General features: G+C 40.1%; 1 protein-coding gene across 1 annotated transcript in view; it reads right to left on the bottom strand.

Annotated features, from left to right (window-relative positions):
* Positions 1 to 22,719, bottom strand: part of HHAT (hedgehog acyltransferase) — a 102,295-nt gene that overhangs the window by 73,797 nt on the left and 5,779 nt on the right. Inside the window, exons 5-7 of the mRNA XM_009330207.1 lie at positions 22,207 to 22,419; positions 18,504 to 18,675; positions 4,839 to 4,989 (exon numbers count right to left, since the gene is read on the bottom strand). Coding sequence (XP_009328482.1) covers positions 4,839 to 4,989; positions 18,504 to 18,675; positions 22,207 to 22,419 — 536 coding nt within the window. The remainder of the gene's footprint in view (positions 1 to 4,838; positions 4,990 to 18,503; positions 18,676 to 22,206; positions 22,420 to 22,719) is intronic.

Here is a 22,719-nt window from a genome sequence, read left to right as displayed (position 1 = left end):
AGAAAATCCACTTTCCTTGTTTAAACATCTATTCCAGTCCTCACCACAAACTAAGAATAGGCAATTAGATGTAAATACTATCAGGTGTTTAAGCCAGAAATAAGAGATGGTAAGTTTTTGCTTGCTATTCATCATTCCAAAGTTACTGCATGTGGTCACAGTGATCTCTTGTGCTCGCACTCACACATAACATCAGTATCAGGCTTTTCTTTTCCCAGAAAAGAGTCTGAAAGGAAAGGAAAATACCCTGTACAGTCCTTTCTGATAGACATACACAAGGAACTGTTTCCAGAGGCGGGAAGGCTTCAAGAACAGCAGTGAAGGAAGACAAAAAGTATCAGGATGAGGAAGAAACAGATGCAGATGAGATTATATTTTCATTTGTAGATCCATTTTCTATGGCGTGGTTATAGCTGAGAATGCAATTAGCCCACAGCAAAATTCTAATCTATAATTTCGAGCAATTCACCGAGACCTTGCATATAGACCACTTTTCTCATATAAGGTAAGCAATAATGAGGCAGGTAGACCAGACTGAATTGCAGACAATTTCTTTCAAATCATAACCCAGACGCCATTTTTGAATGTCACCAAAACATCTGTGGGATAAGCTTAACGTGTTCATATAAAAGTGTGTATGTGTCTGTATATGCAAAATACAGCCCTCCTAGTCCACTCATTAGCATGCAAGAAAATGGGGGGTTTGACTTATGTCAGACTCCTGTCTGGTCAAGAATCAGGGTGTTAAATACAAGGTGGAATCTAGAACTTACAGCGTGGTAGTTGAAAGTGGCCAGATCTTTCTCCATCATTGCATTATTTTGCTTTTATCTGGCAGCATTTCTTCAATTCCATTTTCTTTATTCTGGATGAAATTCTGCTTCCTGTGAAATCTACCTTTCAAATACTACTTCTTTCTGCCTTCCTGAAAAACCTCTACCCTTGCTGAGGCTAACCTATATTAAACATGCATAAAGTTTTAGCACAATTTGTCCCCAACACACTTGTCTCCAAATTATTTTGGGATAAGATACTTGGGAATATGCGAATTTTAAGGTGGAAAGGCAGAGAAGAAGAAGAGTTGTGCTTCTGCACATTTCATATCAGTCTATGACTGGAGGTAACTGGTTTCTTATGCCATGCTGTTCCCATGGCATGTCAAAACACATCTGATCAATGTGTCCAACATCTTTGCAGAAAGCACTCGCCACACTCAGTAACACAGTATGGAAACATAAAAATGGAAGCATGATTATTTTTCCATGAACAGCATCTGTGCTAAATGTTGTCCTCATTTACGAACTGACAAGTTTCTTTGTGGAATACATTGCCAAAGTCATTTACCAATATGTCAAAATTGACATAGGATTTAGTTATGTGCTATCTACTGTTTCTGTAGTTTCCACACCCTTACTCCTCCACTAGGATATTTTTCCATATTGAACTAATTTGCAAGTTTCAGCAGCAGCACAACTTTTTCCAGTTGCACTACACCATTCCCCCCACTCCCCCCCCACCTGAGAAGCTGTATGGCAGACATCAGCCTTGACCAATTCTTTAAAAGCACTTACAAGTTTCCAACAACACTGGTTGCTCTCACACAATTCATTACCTTGCTTTTAACCTTGGTAACAAAAATCAAGTTTTAATTCCTCATGACATTAAAAACTCTGAGTTGGTGTGTCACTGAACTGCCGCCCTATCTGCAAGTCAGGAGCTCAGAAACTCCTTTTCACAGCTATAATCAAGCTTTCAAATAGTAATAAATTTATCATGCATTCATTAGCTATGCAGCTGCATATTTAGCAAGATAATTATATCCTGGTAAAATGAAACCACAGTAACACACAATCAACACCTGTATTTGTCTTGAGACAGTAAACAAGACTGATGATTTTTTGACTCAGGAGATTATCTTGATTAAATAAAATGCAAATTAGGCAAAATCTACTATAAAGTTGATAATTCCTTTTTAATTAAAGCCTTTTCTTTTTAAGTTTGAATGGACACGATTTGGTTTATTGTTTAGTACCATAAATAGGGAGGCAGAGTACCTGATTTGTTTTTCTAATACCTGCTTTGCTTTTTAGCTCTAGAGAAATTTTAGACACACTGTGGTATCTTTCTTACCTTCCTGATTGAAAGCTCTTCCACCTGCTGTATCACATAGTGAATTATGTCAGCATGTACTGATTATAAGTGACACTGATCTGGATGTATCACATCAAAAGCTTTGTTGTTATGCTCAAAGGAAACCAGGTGGTGGTGGAAGACTCCTTAGTAAGGAATGCAAATATGCTACATTGAGACATTCATGTTGTCTTTCTCTTCAGGCTACCTTCTCTCCTTCAAAATCTGCACTGCTAATAGCTTTGAGACATAAAAATAGCAATGCTGCGTCTTCCAAAAGCCTAGCTAGCATAAGACACCAGCAAGAAGGGTAAGAGCAAGCCAAGCATACATAAGCACTTTTTTCCAAGCAGCCTCCCTGATGCCAACCAGCAGGTAACAGTGGTGCATTCCATGTCAGCTGGCTCATTTCACCCCACTCCATTTCCCAGCCTGGCCCTAGGAGCCTTCAATAAGCTTTACCAGGCTACCATTTTATGAAAACAGTCTGGTACAAATCTCCTCACTCTGTGAGGAGTGCTCTGCTTAACATAACGCAGGCACTGTGTTATTAACATTTAAATTTGACCCACTCTGATAAAGTTGTTAGGAACATTCACTTAAAAGTCCACATATTCACAAACTACAAAAAAGTATTTAGCACTTTAAGGAAACACAGTGTCACCGTTCGTAAGGCTTCACAACACAAGCTATTTACTTTCACCATTTTTTGCTAGCTTTTATGCTAAACCCATTATTTCCACACTTCCTGTCCTGTTCAGACAATCATACAGTTTAGAAACAAAGGCTATTCCCACTTCTAACACTGATGTTCCTATACAAGATACCAAAATACATAAAAAGATAGCAAAGCCTTTGGGTAGTAGTGATTGAAGAGTTTAACTGAAGAGGCATAAGGGCATCATAATTCAGGGATTCAGAGGGCAAGCTACGTGAGATTTCTTAGATAATTGAGAATGACCCATAATTCACTAGCAGCCATAGGAAATTCTACTATCCACACAGCTTTGAGGGCAAGAAATCAAGTCAGCTGTACATGAACTGATTTTTTTTTCAACCTTCAAAGCAAACAAACATATCCCATCTATGAGATAATAAAATTATTTCTGGCAATGAATGTTTGATACATATATGAATGAAATACTTGGGCAAACGGTAAATATCAGCGGTTGATATTTTTTGCTTCTGTAAAAAAAATTAAACTTTCTGCTTAGATACTAGTTTCAATCTTCTTGTAAGTGTTATGAATATTTTTTAAAGACTACCCAATGTTTTTACTGTGATACACCACACATCTTCGCAGGTTCAGAGTACCTTTTCATGGTCTGTTACAACTACCTGACACAGCAGTGTCATTAGTATTTGTGCTGAAGTTCAGTTTCATTTGGCAGATCCAGAGCAATACACAGATTCCCTGGAATAATAATGGGAGAGGAGGAAAAAAAAAACACTGCTGTTTGCAACTCTGCTTGCAAGGGCCAGCAGGCCAAGAGATGCCACTCTCAGGAGAGTGCCTGGTAAAAAACACAGATTTCTATATTAACTCTGTAGGTCGTAAGTTCAGTTCAAACTCTGAAAGAGAATTTAAACCAAGGCATTTGCCTTGAGCATTAGCTCAAATAATTTTTAACAGTTCATCTGTCTTCTGCACTCTATTTCTGCTGCATTTCTTTGAATACTACATGTCTACAGTTGCCGACTATTATAAACTATAAAGCCTTCTTGTTACAACCAGCTTCAAGCCGAAAACAAAATTAAAGTCTCATCCAATAAAGCTCTGATAATAGCAGACCTGCTGTTTTTATGACTAAAATGAAAAAGCTTTCTTCATATCACAAAGCAGTCAGAGACCAAACAGAGTAAGCACCATTGTGCTAGGCTCCACACTAACACAACAAGACAAGCCTCTGCACTAAAAAGCTGACAAGTCTAAATCATTTTAGGTCATGTTTCTAGAAGTCTGGGGCACGGCGTCCCACAGACTGGAGGAACTAGAGATCGTGCAGAGGGAAACAAGGGAGGGGAGAAGTCAAGTGACTCCACCATTACACAAAGGCTGAACAGCAAGCAGAATGCACCTGGGAGACAGTTTTCAGGGAAAATACTTCAGTGAACACTGATTTAAAACAACCGTAAGATTCAAAACTGGTACTTTTTTTGTGAAATATTATGCTGAAATGCTTTAAAAGCAAAGGGGATCCAGAAGTTATAAACATTATAAACAATTACCGTTTTTCATAGTATTTTTAATGCGTTGAAGACTTTCTCTACTGCATGACTACATATTAAAGTTATAACTACAGCTTTCCTCACAAGTGATTAATCAAGCATTTCCTTTCCTTCTCTGGAAGAATATCTAGCTGAAATGTGGGGTTTAGACCAAGACTGAAAAATGAGCCATTTAATAGATATCTGGAAAAAATAATTACCATGTTAGTGAAGCTAAGTAGGCTTAGTCTAATTCTAATAATTAAGGGGATGAAAATGCTGAAAGGGATGCTTGCCCCTACCCTCTGCAGTGTGAAAAAAAGTAACCATCAAATTGAAGTTCATTTAGGAAGTGCTAAAGTTGAATCATGGGGGTGAGAGAAAAAGCACAAGGACATGAAAGCAAACATGCACGTGACCATGAACATACACATGCATGTTCTTATACACTGACTGCCATATATCAGTAATAAACTGTCTGAAAAGCAGTAATGACTAACCTCCACATTTTAGTGAAACTGTGCATCAGGCTCACACAGCAAGGCAGAGCTGGAGGTTTGAGACCATCCATTTGAAGGAGGAGGGCAGGAACACCATACAGAACAAGGTATTTCACATAAAAAAACAGTACTTGAGCTAAAGCCAGGCCACCTAGAAGAAAAAGCAAAAATAAAAAATTCATAGCTTAAACAAGTCCTGAAATGCTTTTAAAACCTGTTAATACTGATTACTTCCAAACAGCCATTATTCAAAGAACTAAAGCAGGCAGCATCGGTTGATGGGATATACAATACCTACTTTTGCAACAACTATAGGACACAAGCACATGCAATTATGACTTTAGGCACACACATAGACCAAATAGTACCACCGTCCCGATACAAAGGCGTAAGTAAGCATCTGTAGTTCCACCTTCAAAAAAATCTTTGGAGTTGTGGGTATTGACTGCTGTGAAAAACAAATACTGACTTATGTTGAGCTAGAAATCAGAACATACTGATACAAGCAATGAACATTTACCACAGGGACAATAAATTTTATCTTTGCAAAAAAAAAACCCAAACAACCACTCTTCACTTGCTCATCCAGAACAATGGTTGTCTTTGCAGCTTATCCTGACAGCTCCACAAACATCCCATGTACCGTCAAATTATTTGCGTCCCCCAAAACACCCCCTACAAGATCCCTCCTGCTGCAGCCAGGGCATAGAAGACTGGAACTCCACTTGGCATAATGCTTAAGGCATATTTTGGGTTTTAAAACCACAGGACAAAGGCCTCCTTCAGGTGCTTTAGCTGCCTGATTTCCAAAGGAGAAATTTTGGCAGTGTTTGCTCACACCTTAACCCCGGGGTATGGCACAAAATGCAGCATCTTGCACAAGTATGAGATGGAAATCATACTGGCTATTCTCAGAGTTATCACTCATGCAAGTAACAATCTTAGAATGCATTATAAATAAAGCAAGATGATTCATATTAATATTCTAAATGTTTTCTGCTGAATAAAATGGTATTTGACCAATAATCATAAGAAAAACTTCAGTAAAAAGCAGAGGCCACCACCTTTATAGAAACTGGTGAGAGTTCACTCCTAAAAGTTCCACTGACTTTGGTGAACTTTTCCATCTGACTGACAGCTGACATAAGTAAAATCTAATCCCAAACGTGGGAAAGTAAAACTATTATGACTTGGAAGAGTAAAAAAAATTATAAAATGCAATTGTTAGATCTCCTTCCTTTCCAGTGTTTTGCTTTCCCTCATTGCTATTAACTAACTTGTGATTTGACTGGAGTACTTTAGATATTTAATATAATTTTAAAACCTTCCAGAAGACTTTCCTTGGAGACAAAGTTTTCAATCTGACCCCAGCAGCAGAAGTCCATGAACATCTAAATAATCTGCTTTTTGGGGGGAGGGGGGGGGCAAAGCATCTCTTGCATTCCGCTAACAAGTATACAAGTATACTATGGATGACAACCGAAAGTTAAACATTAAAAGTTCATCTAATATATAACAACCTAGGGTGAAATTCTGGCACTAATAATGTAAATTGCAAAACTCCTGCTGGCCTACATATGACCAGCATTTTGCTGCTACAATCCAACATTTTTAGTTTTAATACCATGATCCCAGTGCATGATATAAGAAACAGTTGTGCCATACAAGATAAGAACTGATATTAGAACAAAATACCTAGACATGAAGCTTATGGTATTTTCCTTCAGGGAAGCAGTCATCTAGTATTCAATAACATTCTTCCCCAGAGGAAAACAAACAATCAGAAGCACAATTTGGATACTAGCCAATTAGCTACACATTAGATTACTGCTAAATCATCTATACAGCCAACTTTCTGCTTTAATTCCCATCTCATTCAGTTTCTCATTTCTTTTCTGACAAATTTCATTGGAGAGCTGAATGCTGACACCCACTCAAACCGATTATGAAGATCACAGCTGTCTGTGCACTGGGAAAATTCAAAATCCTTTGGCTGTGCACAATGGAAAGAGATTTAGAGACATAGACTACTACTCTCTCGAGACCCAAAAATCAATACATTTGATTTTAAATACAATAATGAAAGATTTCAAGTTCTCAGATACAAAGTTATAATACGCAAGTTTCAGAGGAAAAAAAAGGCATTTTCACCATCTCTAATAACATACATCTAAGTTGTCATTACTGTTAACTAGCAGACAGCTCAATAGCACTGGTATCAAATAAAAGTAGACATCACATCACCAATCATTACCTGGCACGCACTAGCTAATCTGCATGTGGCAATTCTAAGACTCACAATAGCAGCAAGGTGAAGGTCCCTGTCAAAATATGTAGATTAAGCTCTCATTGGTCTTCAGTTCATCCCAGCTGTAAGAGATCTGGCCACACATGGAAAACTGAGGGCAAGATTCACAGCCACACAACAGCTGGGCAGCATTAGCAACAGGCACAGGCTTTAAACTTTCTTGCATACCCAAGACATTCCAGCTGCTTTGCACAAAGCAGCTAGAAGTACACTGCTTCACCTGATTTAAAAACATGAAATAAAAAAGAAATTTAAGATCAATGCTAAATTGCTCAGTCATTAATATCACGTAATTTGTTCTCTAGTGTTCGATTTAAAGCTTGAAAAGAACTCACACACAAGCATTATCTTAAATTGGAAACAAGCTATATCAAGTGTATATTAAAAACACACGTAAGAAAGTATTGCAAAAATGCTTTCTTTTCCCCAGAATAAATTCAAAGGATTCACAGTCAAGGTTAAATTTTTTTAAAACTGAAATGTCTTAAGGGATTAAAAAAAAATATCAAGTTAGAAGTACCCATACACTCTTAAACCCATGTAGTTCAACAGTCAAGCTGTTTGAAGTCCCAGATTACATTAACTGACTTTTATAGAAATTGATATTTTCAATTTATAATCTTGCAATCCTTAAAACATTCTAAGTTTTCCTATGCTTTAAAAATGCATTTATAGACTTTCAAATATTTACCTTGCTTAAATTTACTGCATTTTATAAGTTTCATAGAGCTTTGTTTCAAGGATAATTAGAATTTAAAATATTCACAGAATTTTAATTTTTTTTTTTCATATTCTCAAAACTCCGCCTGATATTTTTTGACAGAAGTTATCAAACAGAACACTTTCATAAATAAGTGACAAAAGATTTGGATCCAGGTATGAGAAACCACACTTGGCTTTTTTCTGTCCATAAACCATCACCAAAACTCATGGTCAAGAATTGTAACTTAGCAGGCAATTTTGTTACGAGCACAACAGCACAAATTTACCCTTTTTGCAGCTATGTTGACCCTATGGCATTAATGATTGTAGATGCTTGTTTCTGTCAAGTACCAGGGCAGGTGCAACTAAAAAACACATATCAGATAAATATGCAATCATATTTCAAAAAGGTTGCTGACACATGGTACAAATCTAATAGGAAACAGATATTTAAAACAGCTCAGAATTTAGGGCCATATCATCCAGTTCAAAACATCAGGCTTTAGGGGCTCATTTACCCTTTCTCTTATTTTTTACATGCCTCTTCCACAGAAAAAAAAATAAAAATTACACAAGTATTCCCTCAAATTAAAATCTCCATGAAAGAATATGGATCTGCACTGGAGCAGATAGGCTACAGATGTATCTCAGCAATAATGCCAACAGTCATAAGATGCATTAGGAGTTTCCAGCTCCATTCATCAATCAATAAGAGCACGATTATTGACAAGCTTTACACACCGGGCTACAACATTTTCTTCACAGCAGGACACTCCTCCCTGACAAGAGCCCCAAGACTGGATCTACTATGACCTTCTCAGTTTGGTATTGATGGCTACACCTCATGCTGGGGGAAGCTTTCATATGAACATATGACTACCACAGCACCAAGTCAACTCTGCACAAGCTGCCAGGTAAGCAGAGTTCTGCAGCCACTGGCAGCAATCCCATGTACATCACGCTGTGCTGTCCTGGGCCCTAGTCAGGGCTAACCGTCCACTCATCCTGCTACACTGACCTGAATTAATGCAGAAGTGACAACTCAGTTCTGTTATTCCTGTCTCTAGCCATTGAAAGAGAGCATTGTGTGAGAAACATGAAGCACCCTAATTTCATTACTTGGAACAGAAAACAATGCAACTAATAATTAGGCACATACTGCTCAGCAGTGTTTTTCACTGCTGCTTGGCACTGCTTTGAAAGAGGTGCCGGCTCACAAAATCAAAAGGAATGAGGAAAGAAAGAAGTACTACAGGGACTCATGCAGCCCGGCTTCATATCCCAGCCTTCCAGTAGCACAGGAGAAGCAAGAAAAATCCTAAAACATATGGAGCGGTGGCAGGAAAGTACATACTACAATGTTTGCCCTGGAGGCTAAGTGCTTCTTTTTAGACAAAGTTGAATAGACAAAGATCCAAAGGGAAGTTACTTAAACAAGACTAATCAGAGCTGCCAAGGGACTCTTGGTCAAGGCATAGACAGCTCTTCCAGGTTTAAGAAATCCAGAAGTTTTTTCAAGGATACACATGCCTTAAAGCCACCTATCTTGAATACTCCCAAAATATCTACATCAGACATTATGCTCATTAGTAAATACCTGCAGGAAAGAACTCTAAATAAATCAACAGTTATCACATTGTGCTGATTTTGGCTGGGATAGAGTTAATTTTCTTCATAGCAGCTAGTATGGGGCTATGGTTTGGATTTGTGCTGGAAACAGCGTTGATAACACAGGGATGTTTTTGTTACTGCTGAGCAGTGCTGACACAGAGTCAAGGCCTTTTCTGCTCCTCACACCACCCCACCAGCGAGTAGGCTGGGGGGGCACAAGAATTTGGGAGGGGACACAGCCGGGACAGCTGACCCCAACTGACCAAAGGGATATTCCACACCATATGACGTCATGCTCAGCATATAAAGCTGGGGGAAGAAGGAAGGGGGGGGACATTCAGAGCGATGGAGTTCGTTTTCCCAAGTAACTGTTATGCATGATGGAGCCCTGCTTTCCTGGAGATGGCTGAACACCTGCCTGCCCATGGGAAGGAGTGAATGAATTCCTTGTTTTGCTTTGCTTGCATGGCTTTTGCTTTACCTCTTAAACTGTTCTTATCTCAAGCCAGAAGTTTTCTCACTTTTACCCTTCCAATTCTCTCCCCATCCCACCGGGGGGAGTGAGTGAGCAGCTGTGTGGTACTCAGTTGCCAGCTGGGGTTAAGCCACCACACACAAGTAAAAAACAGTAATCATAAAAGGAGGTTAATTGCCAATACTATCTGGAAGTTTAGCCTGCAGGAAGACTTATTAAAAAAATTCCCTTCACACACACACTTCTTCGTATAGAGCAGTGAACTACCCAATGTTTTAGAGAATATAATCTTACTAAGCTTCCTGATTCATGTTTGTATTTCCAGTTTTCAAAACAGACATCAAGATACCAAATATTTTATCAGATTCTCTTTATCATTATCTTGTAGGATGGAAAAAGAATCTCAGATTACTCTGTTAGTATGTCATTACCATTTAGACGGATGCACAGACACCCTAATTTCAATAGCAAAACACTGCGTGCTTCTTAAAGTGAACTCAGAAATCCATTTCCTATCTATGGGTTCATTAGAAAAAGAACTGCAATACATCAGAACTAGCACCCTACATCCAACTTACACAGACTACTCCATAGGTCTCACTTTCAAAGAGGAACTTACATAACATTTCTTCTTTCAACAAATCAAAACATGAAATCAATTACAGATTAAACAGGTGGCTCCACCTTTGAACAGATCATATTCTGGATTAATTTACATATGCTTATATGAAAATACATACCCTTTTGGAGTACTAGAGCCTAGTTAATAATTAAAACAATGATAGCTAATTGACACTGCCTTGTGCATGCTTCACTAGAACAAGCAAATGACACATGGTTAAGACCAATACATTAAACCCACAGAACACTCACGATGTCATACATGCATACATCTCAGAGGTACGTCTCTACATCAGACACACACCTCTGACAAAGCACACATACACAGATTACTAGTCAAATATATTTTCACAATTACAGTATCTATTAGTATCCTGGATTTATCCAGTGCAACAGTTGTATTAGACAATACATGTTTATGCAGAGTTCTGGCTTTCATCATTCCCTATACCTTGTGAGACTGACATGAAGCTCTGTTCAGATGAGCAGAGATGAGTAAATGGTGCTGAATCACCAGGCTAAATGCAAAGCCTCATAAGGATAACATAGGCAGCGCTTTTTTTAATCTCTGCATTTTCAGAATCAGTCTTAACACACAAATGAATCAACATCCGTTCCAGTTTCTATATAATGTACCCCACCAGAGTGAATTTTGCTATTGATACTCTGTTGTCATAGTGAAGAAAAAAATAAATCACTTATTTGAATTTAAGATCTTTCAACTAGTGCTGTTGAACTCCCTGTTACTACGTAAGTCAGTGAATGTCATTCAGCTACAGAAGCCTGAAGAAGTTATGTTGGAAAGGATCACCAATCTACCTGCCCTGTATTTTTTATTTCTTCTTCCAGGCTCCATTACATACCATGTCCAAACATTACTCACTAGAGCAGATGAACCTCTGATCTGGCCCGGTGTGGCTATTCTTCTGGTGTGCTGCAGTTCACCAGGATACTGGATTACTGGAATCCATAGTGGCTTTTATCATCTGTGCCTGCAAATCTTCATTTTACAGTGTAAAATTAAAGGCAGCAAATTAATCCCAATTAACTTTAAAAACTGAGAAGAATGAATTATCAGGGTTTCCATTACCATGGAATACGGGTCTTCCTGCTCTGTCATTAATTCTGAAAGCGCCCAATTCTTTCAGACAATCTGACCGATGCTACCAGAATGAGATGCAGCACTTACAAAACATGGAATTGCTATAAACATTGCATTTGGTGCTCAGAGTTAAATAAGCACAAATGCCCTGATATTGTTCAATATGCCAATAGCTAACTATTCATAGACATGAATATTTGTGAATATAGACACAGTGATTTGTGAATTCCAGAAAATGCTCTCATTCTCCAAACAATGCCTTCCTGGGATCAATAAATAACAGTACTGTGCTGCCCAGCTGACATCTTTAAATTAATTCTGTGTTCAGACATTAACATCCCTCCCACAAACTGAAGGGCCATACATATATGGCAAACGGGTACACACAGTTAAAAAACCAAACACTATGGATACAGTCCCATCATATTCTTCATTCTATTCCTGATGTGGGACCTAATATTTTGCCACTGGAAAACCATATTGCTTGCTATCACCTGGCTTTTCATACAATTCCTACCACAGAAGATCAGCATTGCTGAGGAGGATTTGAAGCCAAGGTTTGCTGTGAGGACAAGGGTGTCGCGATAAGCAGTTCTGAGAAATGAGCCATTCAGAGGAGAACAGCAAAGCCCAGCCCATGAGCAACCCTTAATAACTGCACTCTCTGGTGCTCATCATGCCTGGGGGGTCTTAGAGAGCAGTAACATCTTCTGCTGGGAGAGTGGGGTGCCACTGGAGCCCATCACATTGAAGGAATACACAGGCCAGTACAAGAGTCACTGAAGAAACAAGTGCCAGATTTCACATGGATTTTGTGTTCTCTATCTCATACCAGAAGGTACAGCCGAATGTCTTCTCCAACATCCAGGCAGGAAGCAAGATTCCCACTGCCCTATACAGGGAAGAATAAAGTCTCTGTGGGGACTGGAGCTATGGGCAATGACTGGAAATCTTTTATACCTAAAGTTACCCAAAAGACTTAATATTTGGGTGTCTAAAAGCACCTCTACCCAAAGCTAGCTCTCACCACCTCCTCTTCCTCCATACCAGAGCCCGACATTTCCTCTTGGAGGTTATTCTTGCTACCAAACACAGGCCACTGAGGAAACAGAATACAAAAATGTGTGTGACAGCGTGCTCCGCCGCCCAACCTGATCTTTATCTCCTGTAACCCTCCTCAAGCGATAACTACCAGGGGCAGTCATCAATGGATGCCGATAGCGATAGCTGCGTCCTTTCAAAGTGGATTCGGGAGCCAGGTAACAACACAATAACCAAGGGCTATTGTGAGAAATATGCCCACCTAACCACAGTTATCAGTATGCAAATATGACTATGAGTCAATCATCCTACCCCTATAAATAGTGAGCAGCCCAAGAGCCCTCCTGCATAGCAGAGGGCTGCACAGTGGGATCTCCCCTTGAGTAGGGACACCTCTCGAGGTTACTCCTTGAGGTTGAGACATTCCTTGCCACAACAGATCCTCGGTAAGCACGCTAAACTTTGAAATCTTAGCTAAGTGATATAAGGGATTAATTGCATGTACATAATCCTCCAGACATAAACCGTTGACCAAGTCTGGGACTAGGTTTGGATCGAGCCACACCTAGACTCCTCTCTGAGAAGGAGTCTAGAAAGCAAGGGGGTCCTTTCTGAACCTCATGGCTCAACAGGAGGGTCTTCCTGACAGTTTTGTCTGATCCTGTCCTCTATGCAGTAAATAATCAAGTGTACCTTGCCATCGAATATTGTTAAGTCACTGTCGCATTTACGATTGAACTTCCTGTTTTATATCAATAAAGTGTATTGTTGCTTCTCTCTTACGAGTGAAGTGCGGTCTCACTCACTTCCATCCGCGACACTGTGTACTCAGCATGAAATTACACTTTTCAGACCCATGTGATGGAGCTTTTTGTTAATACACATGGCATTTGGTCTCCAGTGCCACAGCTTGCTGCGATATAAGCATGCAAGTTTAAAGAAGTATGTGCCAAATGCTAAAGGAAACAATTTAAATGTGGAGAGGAATATGTGGCAGAAGAAATTCTGACATCTATATGGCATGTGGGGGTTATAGTATTAAGCAGGGGAGGGGATACCCTGAACACAGATCCATAATATTTTCTTATTGTATTTAGTCCATGGAAGATGAGGATGCAACCAGCTTTTTCTCATAACATGGACAGAAATCCAGCTAAAAACATTCAACACGGAATGGAATTAAACAGTAGATTTTGTACTGTCTAGCTGAAGAGCTTAAATAATCAATGTCCATTTTCTCTTTTAGTAGAGAAGTTCTTCTAAATAATATGAAGAATAGTTTTAAGAAAGATGCTGTTCTTCAAAGGACCCTCCAGCTAGGACTCCAATCATTTTTCATTTGAACCCCCAAAATCCAGGAGCCACAGTGCAACAAGACACTTACTTTCCTACTCACTAAAGGATTGATGCACAGAGGATGCAGCCTGCTCTCTCTCAGAGCAGGCTGCTGACTATGTACTTCCATAGCTCATTGATCCACGGGGCAGGCACATAAGCTGCCTTTACTGGCAGCTGCCAGGCACAAGTTACAAAACATAGGGAAAGGAGTAATCCAGGAAAACAGGGGTGACCAGGAGAGAATTGAAGGTTCTACCTTTACATGAACTACACATACACCATCTTTAGTCTTCTGCTCACAATTCCCAACACTCTTATCACCCAGTTAATAACCTTGAAACTTGCCAGTTACAAATACAACCTGCATATAATAGCAATTAAAGAGATTGCACAGATACTTCAATTACAGCAGTTTTTCCATCCATAGTACAACAACAATGCAGGAAAGCATGTGCCACATCATTGTTTATTCAAGAGACAGGCTTCCTCTACTCAGATTACATAGCCAATAAAGAGACTGGAGGATATTCAACAAGCAAAGGGTGAAGCAAGGCTACAATGCCCTCTGAGCCTTTATGACACTATGGTAACACGTGTCACAAGAAACACACAGCTCAGCTGGGTTATCTGGGACAGAAGGTGGCTTCCAGAAGGGGAGAAACTCTGCTGACTTTGACATGCCCACATTCAGAAGAGTAGGCGAACACACAGAACTAGGCATTTGCAAATGAATTGGAAGGAATGAGGTAATATAACCTATAGGCCAAGAGTGCTGTTACAGTAATGCAGGTACTGGCTTGTAAAAGGCATGAGAAAAGAACCTGAACATTTGACCCAAGAGGATCTTTGGTTTAGTTGCAAAAGGACACATGTTTAAAAAAAAAACCACCATACAATTCACAAAATGTACTAACAGTAGCTAATGCACACAAACAGTAATATTGAAGGCAGCTTGCACCTTTGTTACAGTTAAATACACAGGCATCAAAACCATACACGCATCATTTTATATATTGCTGCTTCTAGAAACTTGTTTGCCTAATTCCTTCCACACAAGAGAAAATACCTCTTACTGCTGGGTAACACATCCTCCCAGGTACTATTTTTTTTAAGTTTACACCTGTGTGCACTCAGTAATGTTACTTTAGGTAACTTTAGCATTTCTGCTTTACATGGCCATAAATGACAATGTTGTACACTAGCATTTTTAAACAAGCACTGCAACTCAGTCAGGGTTTGTTTTGGTTTTTTATTTCTTTGCTGTCTCACCTCACAGGAGCACCACACGAAGTGATGCAGAACACAGTGTAGCTTCACACTTCTGAGGTGTAGACTGACCATCATCATTGCCCTTAAGATGCCCAGAGCAAAATCTCATAGCACTGTTGTCTTTACCTCCACCGCTGGCATTTATTGCCCACTGTTCAAAGATATACCAGAAGAAAAAAGGAGGAGCAGTTATAATCTCCCTAATTAGAGTTGATTGCAAAACAGCCTCACAACCTTTCCCCTCAGTTTACTAAGCTATCAGGGCAGCCAGGCATCATGATGTAAGTAGATGCTCCGTGCTGCTTTGAAGCTGCTGTAGTTAAATAGGAAACACAAAGTGAACAAAACACCCAGCAGTGCAGAAAGGCTAATATACCATGTGGTTAATCCTCCTGAGTCAACAACAAGCTGCTTCCTTGGTCTCAAGACTCAGTTATCTGATGTAACTGGTTTTCATAACACAGAAAGTGAAATAATGGAGGGGTTTGGCTCAGTACAAGAACTGATGTAGAAGCATGGTAAGATCCATAAGGATCCAGTAAAGATCAATAGAAAAATATTACCAGTACCCTTACTTATCTATCAGTGGCTCCCTAAAGCAAGTCACAACATTGGCCCATCACTGGTGTGAGTCTAAGGAGACCTGTATAATCTGTTCAATATCTTTATCAATGATCTGGATGAGGGGATCGAGTGCACCCTCAGTAAGTTTGCAGACGACACCAAGTTGGGCGGGAGTGTTGATCTGCTCGAGGGTAGGAAGGCTCTGCAGAGGGACCTGGACAGGCTGGATCGATGGGCCGAGGCCAACTGTATGAGATTCAACAAGGCCAAGTGCCGGGTCCTGCACTTCGGCCACAACAACCCCATGCAGCGCTACAGGCTTGGGGAAGAGTGGCTGGAAAGCTGCCTGGCGGAAAAGGACCTGGGGGTGTTGGTCGACAGCCGGCTGAACATGAGCCAGCAGTGTGCCCAGGCGGCCAAGAAGGCCAATGGCATCCTGGCCTGTATCAGAAATAGTGTGGCCAGCAGGAGCAGGGAAGTGATAGTGCCCCTGTACTGGGCACTGGTGAGGCCGCACCTCGAATACTGTGTTCAGTTTTGGGCCCCTCACTACAAGAAGGACATTGAGATGTTGGAACGTGTCCAGAGAAGGGCAACGAGGCTGGTGAGGGGTCTGGAGAACAAGCCTTATGAGGAGCGGCTGAGGGAGCTGGGGTTGTTTAGCCTGGAGAAAAGGAGGCTGAGGGGAGACCTCATTGCTCTCTACAACTACCTGAAAGGAGGCTGTAGCGAGGTGGGTGTTGGTCTCTTCTCCCAAGTAACTGGCGAAAGGACGAGAGGAAACGGCCTCAAGTTGCACCAGGGGAGGTTTAGATTGGATGTGAGGAAAAATTTCTTTACTGAAAGAGTGGTTAAACATTGGAACAGGCTGCCCAGGGAAGTGGTTGAGTCACCATCCCTGGAAGTATTTAAAAGACGTGTAGAAGAGGTGCTTAGGCACATGGTTTAGTGGGCATGGTGGTGTTGGGTTGATGGTTGGACTCTATGATCTTAGAGGTCTTTTCCAACCTTAATGATTCTATGATTGTGATAAAACCTGCAGAGAAAACATTTTAAGAAGTGATAAGCTTCTGCCTCAAAATCTCATTTGTACTATAATATTTTAAACATCTGCTTTCATTACTACAATGACAAAGTTCAATGAAAGTAGGGTTACACTTTGAACATGCCTCTTAAAAGCAGGGTCTCCACAGGGGACTTGTTGCAAATCAAATGATATTTTAATCAGGCGGCTTTACAGTCCAAACTTGCTTTAACACAGGCTTTCATCACCTGTTGCTTTGAGGCATTTCAGCCTTTTCTAATAATCTGTTCAAAATGCATTTTAATTCTTAGGATATAACACTTGATTTTGTCAAATAAATATGCAGCCTGCTTAGCTATTGTCTGGAAAGTAACTTTTTTCCCCTCTTTTTTAAAATCAACATTGGTCGTCTTGAAGGGAGAGAAGAATCCCCCAGTAACACTAAAGCTGGACTATTTCATCCCTAATTCTGTAGCCTTGCCTGCCTTATCCAGTGGCCAGCTTTTTGTCAGACATACAGACGACACCAGGAGCTAACAGATTTAATTCATCAATGAACTGACATTTAGAACAGGAGATGAAAACTCAGAATCCACTTTCTAAACAGTGACGAGGGGTAGAATGAACCATGGAGGCAAACCTCTCACTTTCGCTCTCCATACGTTCTTGCTCTTTTCTATATATAAAAATTATATATTGAAATATATATTAAGTGTGTATATATGCACATACATATATACACATACAGAGACAGAGTGCACACATTGCCCTCTATTGACCAGAGTCCAATACACAAGCGTCCTCCAACACACACACTGCTCATCATACATGTTCTCCAATGAATGCTTGACAGGACCATACCAGTGCGTGTATCTATTCCTGTTACTTGCTGGTACAGTAAGAGGCATCTCTTTCAATTCAGCAATCACCAAGACTTTTTCAGAACCCAATTTTAAGGCCTGGGGTTTCTCTGTTTTCATTCCTCCTACCTGGTGATACACATAGCAGGACAGTGGGGAAAAAAACCCCACAAACCAATCACATATGCCAGTGGCTTATGGGTTAGCCTATGTCTACCTACATACCAGCACCTAAAGCTCTTGCCACTTTATGCTACATTCTTCAGCACTCATTTTTCCCCCGCAGTTAGGCATTTTAATGAAATTAAAATCCCTGCTCTTTTCATGAGTACTGTCATTTCAACCTGAATATGAACTAGAAACATCAAACAGGAGATCAATAAAGGATGAGAAACACTAATTCTTAACATCTCCCCTCCTCCATCCCTACAGTAAACAAACTCTTTTTTTAAGTGTCCACTTCTATCACTGGGGGGGGAAAAAAACACTTTAGACCAAAGTTTACACACACACTTTAGAACGGAAAAAATACAGAATATTTTTTAATTTAGGAAGCAGTTCAATCAGTTCAACTGTAAGCTTCTTAGAGGATCTACATGTTATATTAAGAGTCTGTAGACCACCTTTCTGACAGTGACTGGCCATAATGTACTATTCATAAGTACCTACAGATGGACATGAAAGAGAAGTAGACTGGGGTTCCTGAAGTGGGGGGAGAAGGAAGATTTCTGCTACTCTTTCTATACTCACCCAAGGCCCAGTATGATGCAGCTTCCAAAGGTGGGGCACTGCTGTAGAGAGCATGGATATACATGAGGTGAATCATCAGCTCAGCCAGGAACCACCAAAAGAAAATACGAATTATGCCCACGATTAAGATGCTGAGATTGGTCTTCAAACTGAAGGCTTCTTGTCTCCTCATCTAAAGAAATCCAAAGAGGTTATATGGCACACAACTGACTGCTTTACTCAAATACTCATCCTGAGAACTTCAAGTTTCATTATTATTACTAAGGGGACCATTTGACTACACCATTTGGAAAATCCTGACATACTCTTTTGAGGGAAACTGGTTTCTCCATTCTCAATCTCAGTAAGCAGCAGTAATCAGCAAGAGACCAAACATGAACGTACACTGCACCAAACTGTTGTAGAAAAGGCCAAGTGCTGTTAACCCGAACAGAATCCAGACATGAGACACTCTTTTGTCATTCCTGTAACTTGATCAGCCTCTAGCGATAATCAAAAAAGTTTAAAGAAACTACAGCTATGAAGGAGGTTTTCCAAGCAGCGGCCCTACCAAATGCAGAAACAATGACTGCTTGCTCTTAAAATACCTCCAACTTCTACCAGCTGCATGGGATTGATTACTTGAGGACAGTACTTCATTTTTCTCCTGTAGCATTGCCAAGGTCAGCAAGACCTATGTGACATACTGAGCAAATGGCAGTTAAGTGCAAGTTAAATATCAGGTAAGACAAGGTTTGCAGTTGACAGGCTTCAAGATGCCCTAAACTTTTACGCTGCTAACTATAGTAAACACATTGGTATGCTATTATTTTACCTTCTTTCTGCAGTAAAAGAGAATATGATCAAATAACAGAAACATAGGATTGCCTAAAAATTGACACGTTTTGTACATCTATCATTGTGTGTGTGCAACATTTCCTTCTCCAGACTCTAACTGGTCACCAAAAATGCACATACAAGATAAGCAACCAACCCATCTGCATGGACAAAACCCCCTCATAATTGCAAGCACACAATACAGCTAACATGCAATTAGTTCTGCTCACTTACAAATGAAGCAGCACACTCATTTTGAAGGTTCATTTGTACCAGCTAAATGAAAGCTTGGAGACTACCATTTAATCACAGCAATTTGCACAACAGGCCTTCAAACCCATGGCTAGAACTGCTATGCCCTGCTTCAACCCAGAAATTCAACAAGGCCTTTGATGAAGCGTCACAGTCTCTCATTTTTGCCTGGCAATGGATGCCAATTGCCAGCACTGGTATTACACAGCAGTTTCTCTGTCTCCATCTCCAGGACTTCTGCTTTCCAGTGTGCTCAGCAGTGGCTCTCATCTCACTCTGTCTCAGCTTCAGTTAAGGGGTTCTGCAGGTGGTCTTTTCTGATAGCAGCAATAAACACACTCTTTGTATTGTGCACTTTGAACCAACTGCTGGGCACTGCCAACTTTGAAACCCTTTTCCAACCTCACCTATCAAGGCAATATCTTCTGCTCAGGTAAGAGCTCTGACAATTTACTTCAAACACCAACAAAAAACACATTAAAGTTGTTCAGTTTGTTCCCTCTTCTTTATGGCTTTAACCAAACAGGTCTGTGTATATTTAAATGAGAACTTACTGCAAGTACAGGCATCCCACTCTCAATCTTCCTTTCTCCCCTCACACCAAGAATACAGCTGGTCTTTGCAAAGCTCTTTGCTGAGCCATACCAGGTGAGCTCAGTTTCTCAGTTTCAATGCAAGACACCACACAGAATTTTTCCTACCAGCTATCCCCAAGCTACTCTCAACTTGGAATCTCATATGTCTTCTGAAACATTCCTTGAAAAAAAAAAATCATCTCCCTCTACTAGGGGTACAGGAATATAGGTGGAATTTAACACATTTTAGAAGCTACAAAACAATAAACAGTAAAAAAGTAAATTACCTCAGTTTCTATGCAAGTCTATGCAGACTTTTCCTACAACATCCAGCCCAGGATAACAACATTCAGCCTTGCATCTTCCAAAGCTACTGAAGACAAATGAGCATAGGACTTGTCACTCAGGGGTCCACCAGAATCTGTTTTCACTTTCATAAAGCCCAGTCTATTTGCTGTGGCTTCAACAGAAAATTTCCAAATACAAACAGAAGCAAGCAACACCTAAGCTTCTATACATAAACTGAAACAGCAGTTTTAAGGTTTGAAACATCCACTCATCCACTTTAACCCAATGATGTTAGCTATAGACATCACAGGTGGCGATTTCACTTCCTACTCAAGTGTGCAAGAAAATAAGGAAAGCAATAAAGCACAGAAATCTGAGGTTTTCCCCTGTCATGTAGAAGCAGGCTTGAAAAGCAGCCTGGAAGGCACTAGAAAAAACATGCAGTAAGATAGGTAAGTCTTTCACATTCAAGGAGCTGCTCAGCTTGCTAAAGTCTGAAGAAAAGCGTTCCAAGTAAATCATCAGCTTTCACACCAACATGAAGGGAAACTGGGATCTTCAGGAATTCCCAATACAAACCAGCAGATTCCTGTGACTCTGAAATATGTTTCAGAGTTAATAGCTAGCTGCTGCTGAAAATGTTACTTTATTCTACCTGATGGAGGAAAGAAAAACAAAAATCCAATCCAGCAGCTACAAGCTAAAATTATGAACACTCTCCAAATGTAACGACATGTGTCATTGGCTCCCTGGTTGAAGGGATGAATTTCATGTCAGATAAAAAAACATCCTGTAAAGTACAAGAACTTGGGGAGGAAGGTTTGTCTTAAAGTTGATATCCAGGACATCGTGAAAGTCCCAATGCTATGCTCAAAATTGTCCAGTCTTCACATTCCAATAACATTATTTGATATTTTCAAAATTATGTGGAATATACCTTTAGACACCCAAATAATTCTTAATCTCCAAGGACTAAGTCAAAATTGAAATCCTTCAAATCACTAGTAAGGAGGAAAAATATTACAGCATCAGTTATAGATGCTTTTGCTGAAGTCAAAACATGCATGAGTGAAAACTCCTTTTCTGTAGGTTACCCCCCCCCCCCCAAAGTCTGATAGAGAAGATTAATCATCCAGCCTTCAAAAACTATTTGGCTTTCTTTCCACTTTCTCTAACATTGGAGTCTAATCAACCTCCCTCCACCCAAGCACTAAATAAAGACTTATTTTGACAATATATTTTGACTAAATATATTCTCAGTGTTAGTTACCAGCCTTATGAGAGTTCAGTCTTATGCCATGGCTGGCATACAAGCGTGAATACCCAAGACTGGTTTCTACCTACAGCCTTCCCTTTTGCATGCAGCATACTTCAGCACTTACAGAGAAAAGGACGATAGATACACACTAACATGAGGAACACCTTCTGTTTGAAAGTCTCATCAGTATTGATTTTTGTCAAGTAGGTAACTAGAAAATAAATAGAAACTCAGGCTTACCTGTAAACTATCTTATGAAACACACCATTAAAAGAGCAGCTCTAGGAAAACTGGATAAAATTGTCTACCTAACATTTTCTCATGATTGGTATTAAAATCTCCCAAGATGAGGAAAAAAAATAATCAACTTATCATGCTTTAATCTATTCCTCAAAGTACAGGTTCTGTGTCTAGACTTGGCAGATGAAGAGATCACTGTCCGCTTCAATAGCTCTTCACTCAACTCACCTGAGACACAGAAAATCTGTAGCTGCATGATCTTAAACACGCTTACCTGCTTACTGAATTCATCAAAGTTCATAAGGGGCCCATTGTGGAATGTGGGATAATAAAACACGTATGCCAGCATCCACAGGAATGAGTGGGATGACTTCTGGGCAGGTCCATGCCAGCAGTACTCCAGGCTGAAGCTAGTGCAGAAAAGGCAGCGGACAGACACAGTGAAGAGCAGCAGGTAATACTCGTTTTCGGTGTCGTACCACTTCCTCTGCAAGACAAAACCAAGCCAGATCACGATGGTGCAATGCTGTTTTCTCTATACGGTGGGACAGCAATGTCCACCCAGATCCTAACTTCCAGGGTCACCAGCAGCAGGAAGCAACTACAGCTAACAGCAGCTGGAACGAGCATCTGAAGTGAACAGCACTACTTAATGCATGAACAACAAGCACTGGCTGTTGATAGAGAAAGGGCCTCCAGAGCTACTGCAGCCAACATAAAGAGACAACAGCTCGATTTCAGAAACATATTACATTGTGAAGAACTATGACAGCAGGAGAGCTTTTCT

Source organism: Pygoscelis adeliae, unplaced genomic scaffold (genome assembly GCF_000699105.1).
Source record: "Pygoscelis adeliae isolate BGI_AS28 unplaced genomic scaffold, ASM69910v1 Scaffold308, whole genome shotgun sequence".
Taxonomy (NCBI): domain Eukaryota; kingdom Metazoa; phylum Chordata; class Aves; order Sphenisciformes; family Spheniscidae; genus Pygoscelis; species Pygoscelis adeliae.
Note: the sequence above shows the minus strand (reverse complement) of the source record. Positions and strands in the feature narration are given on the sequence as shown.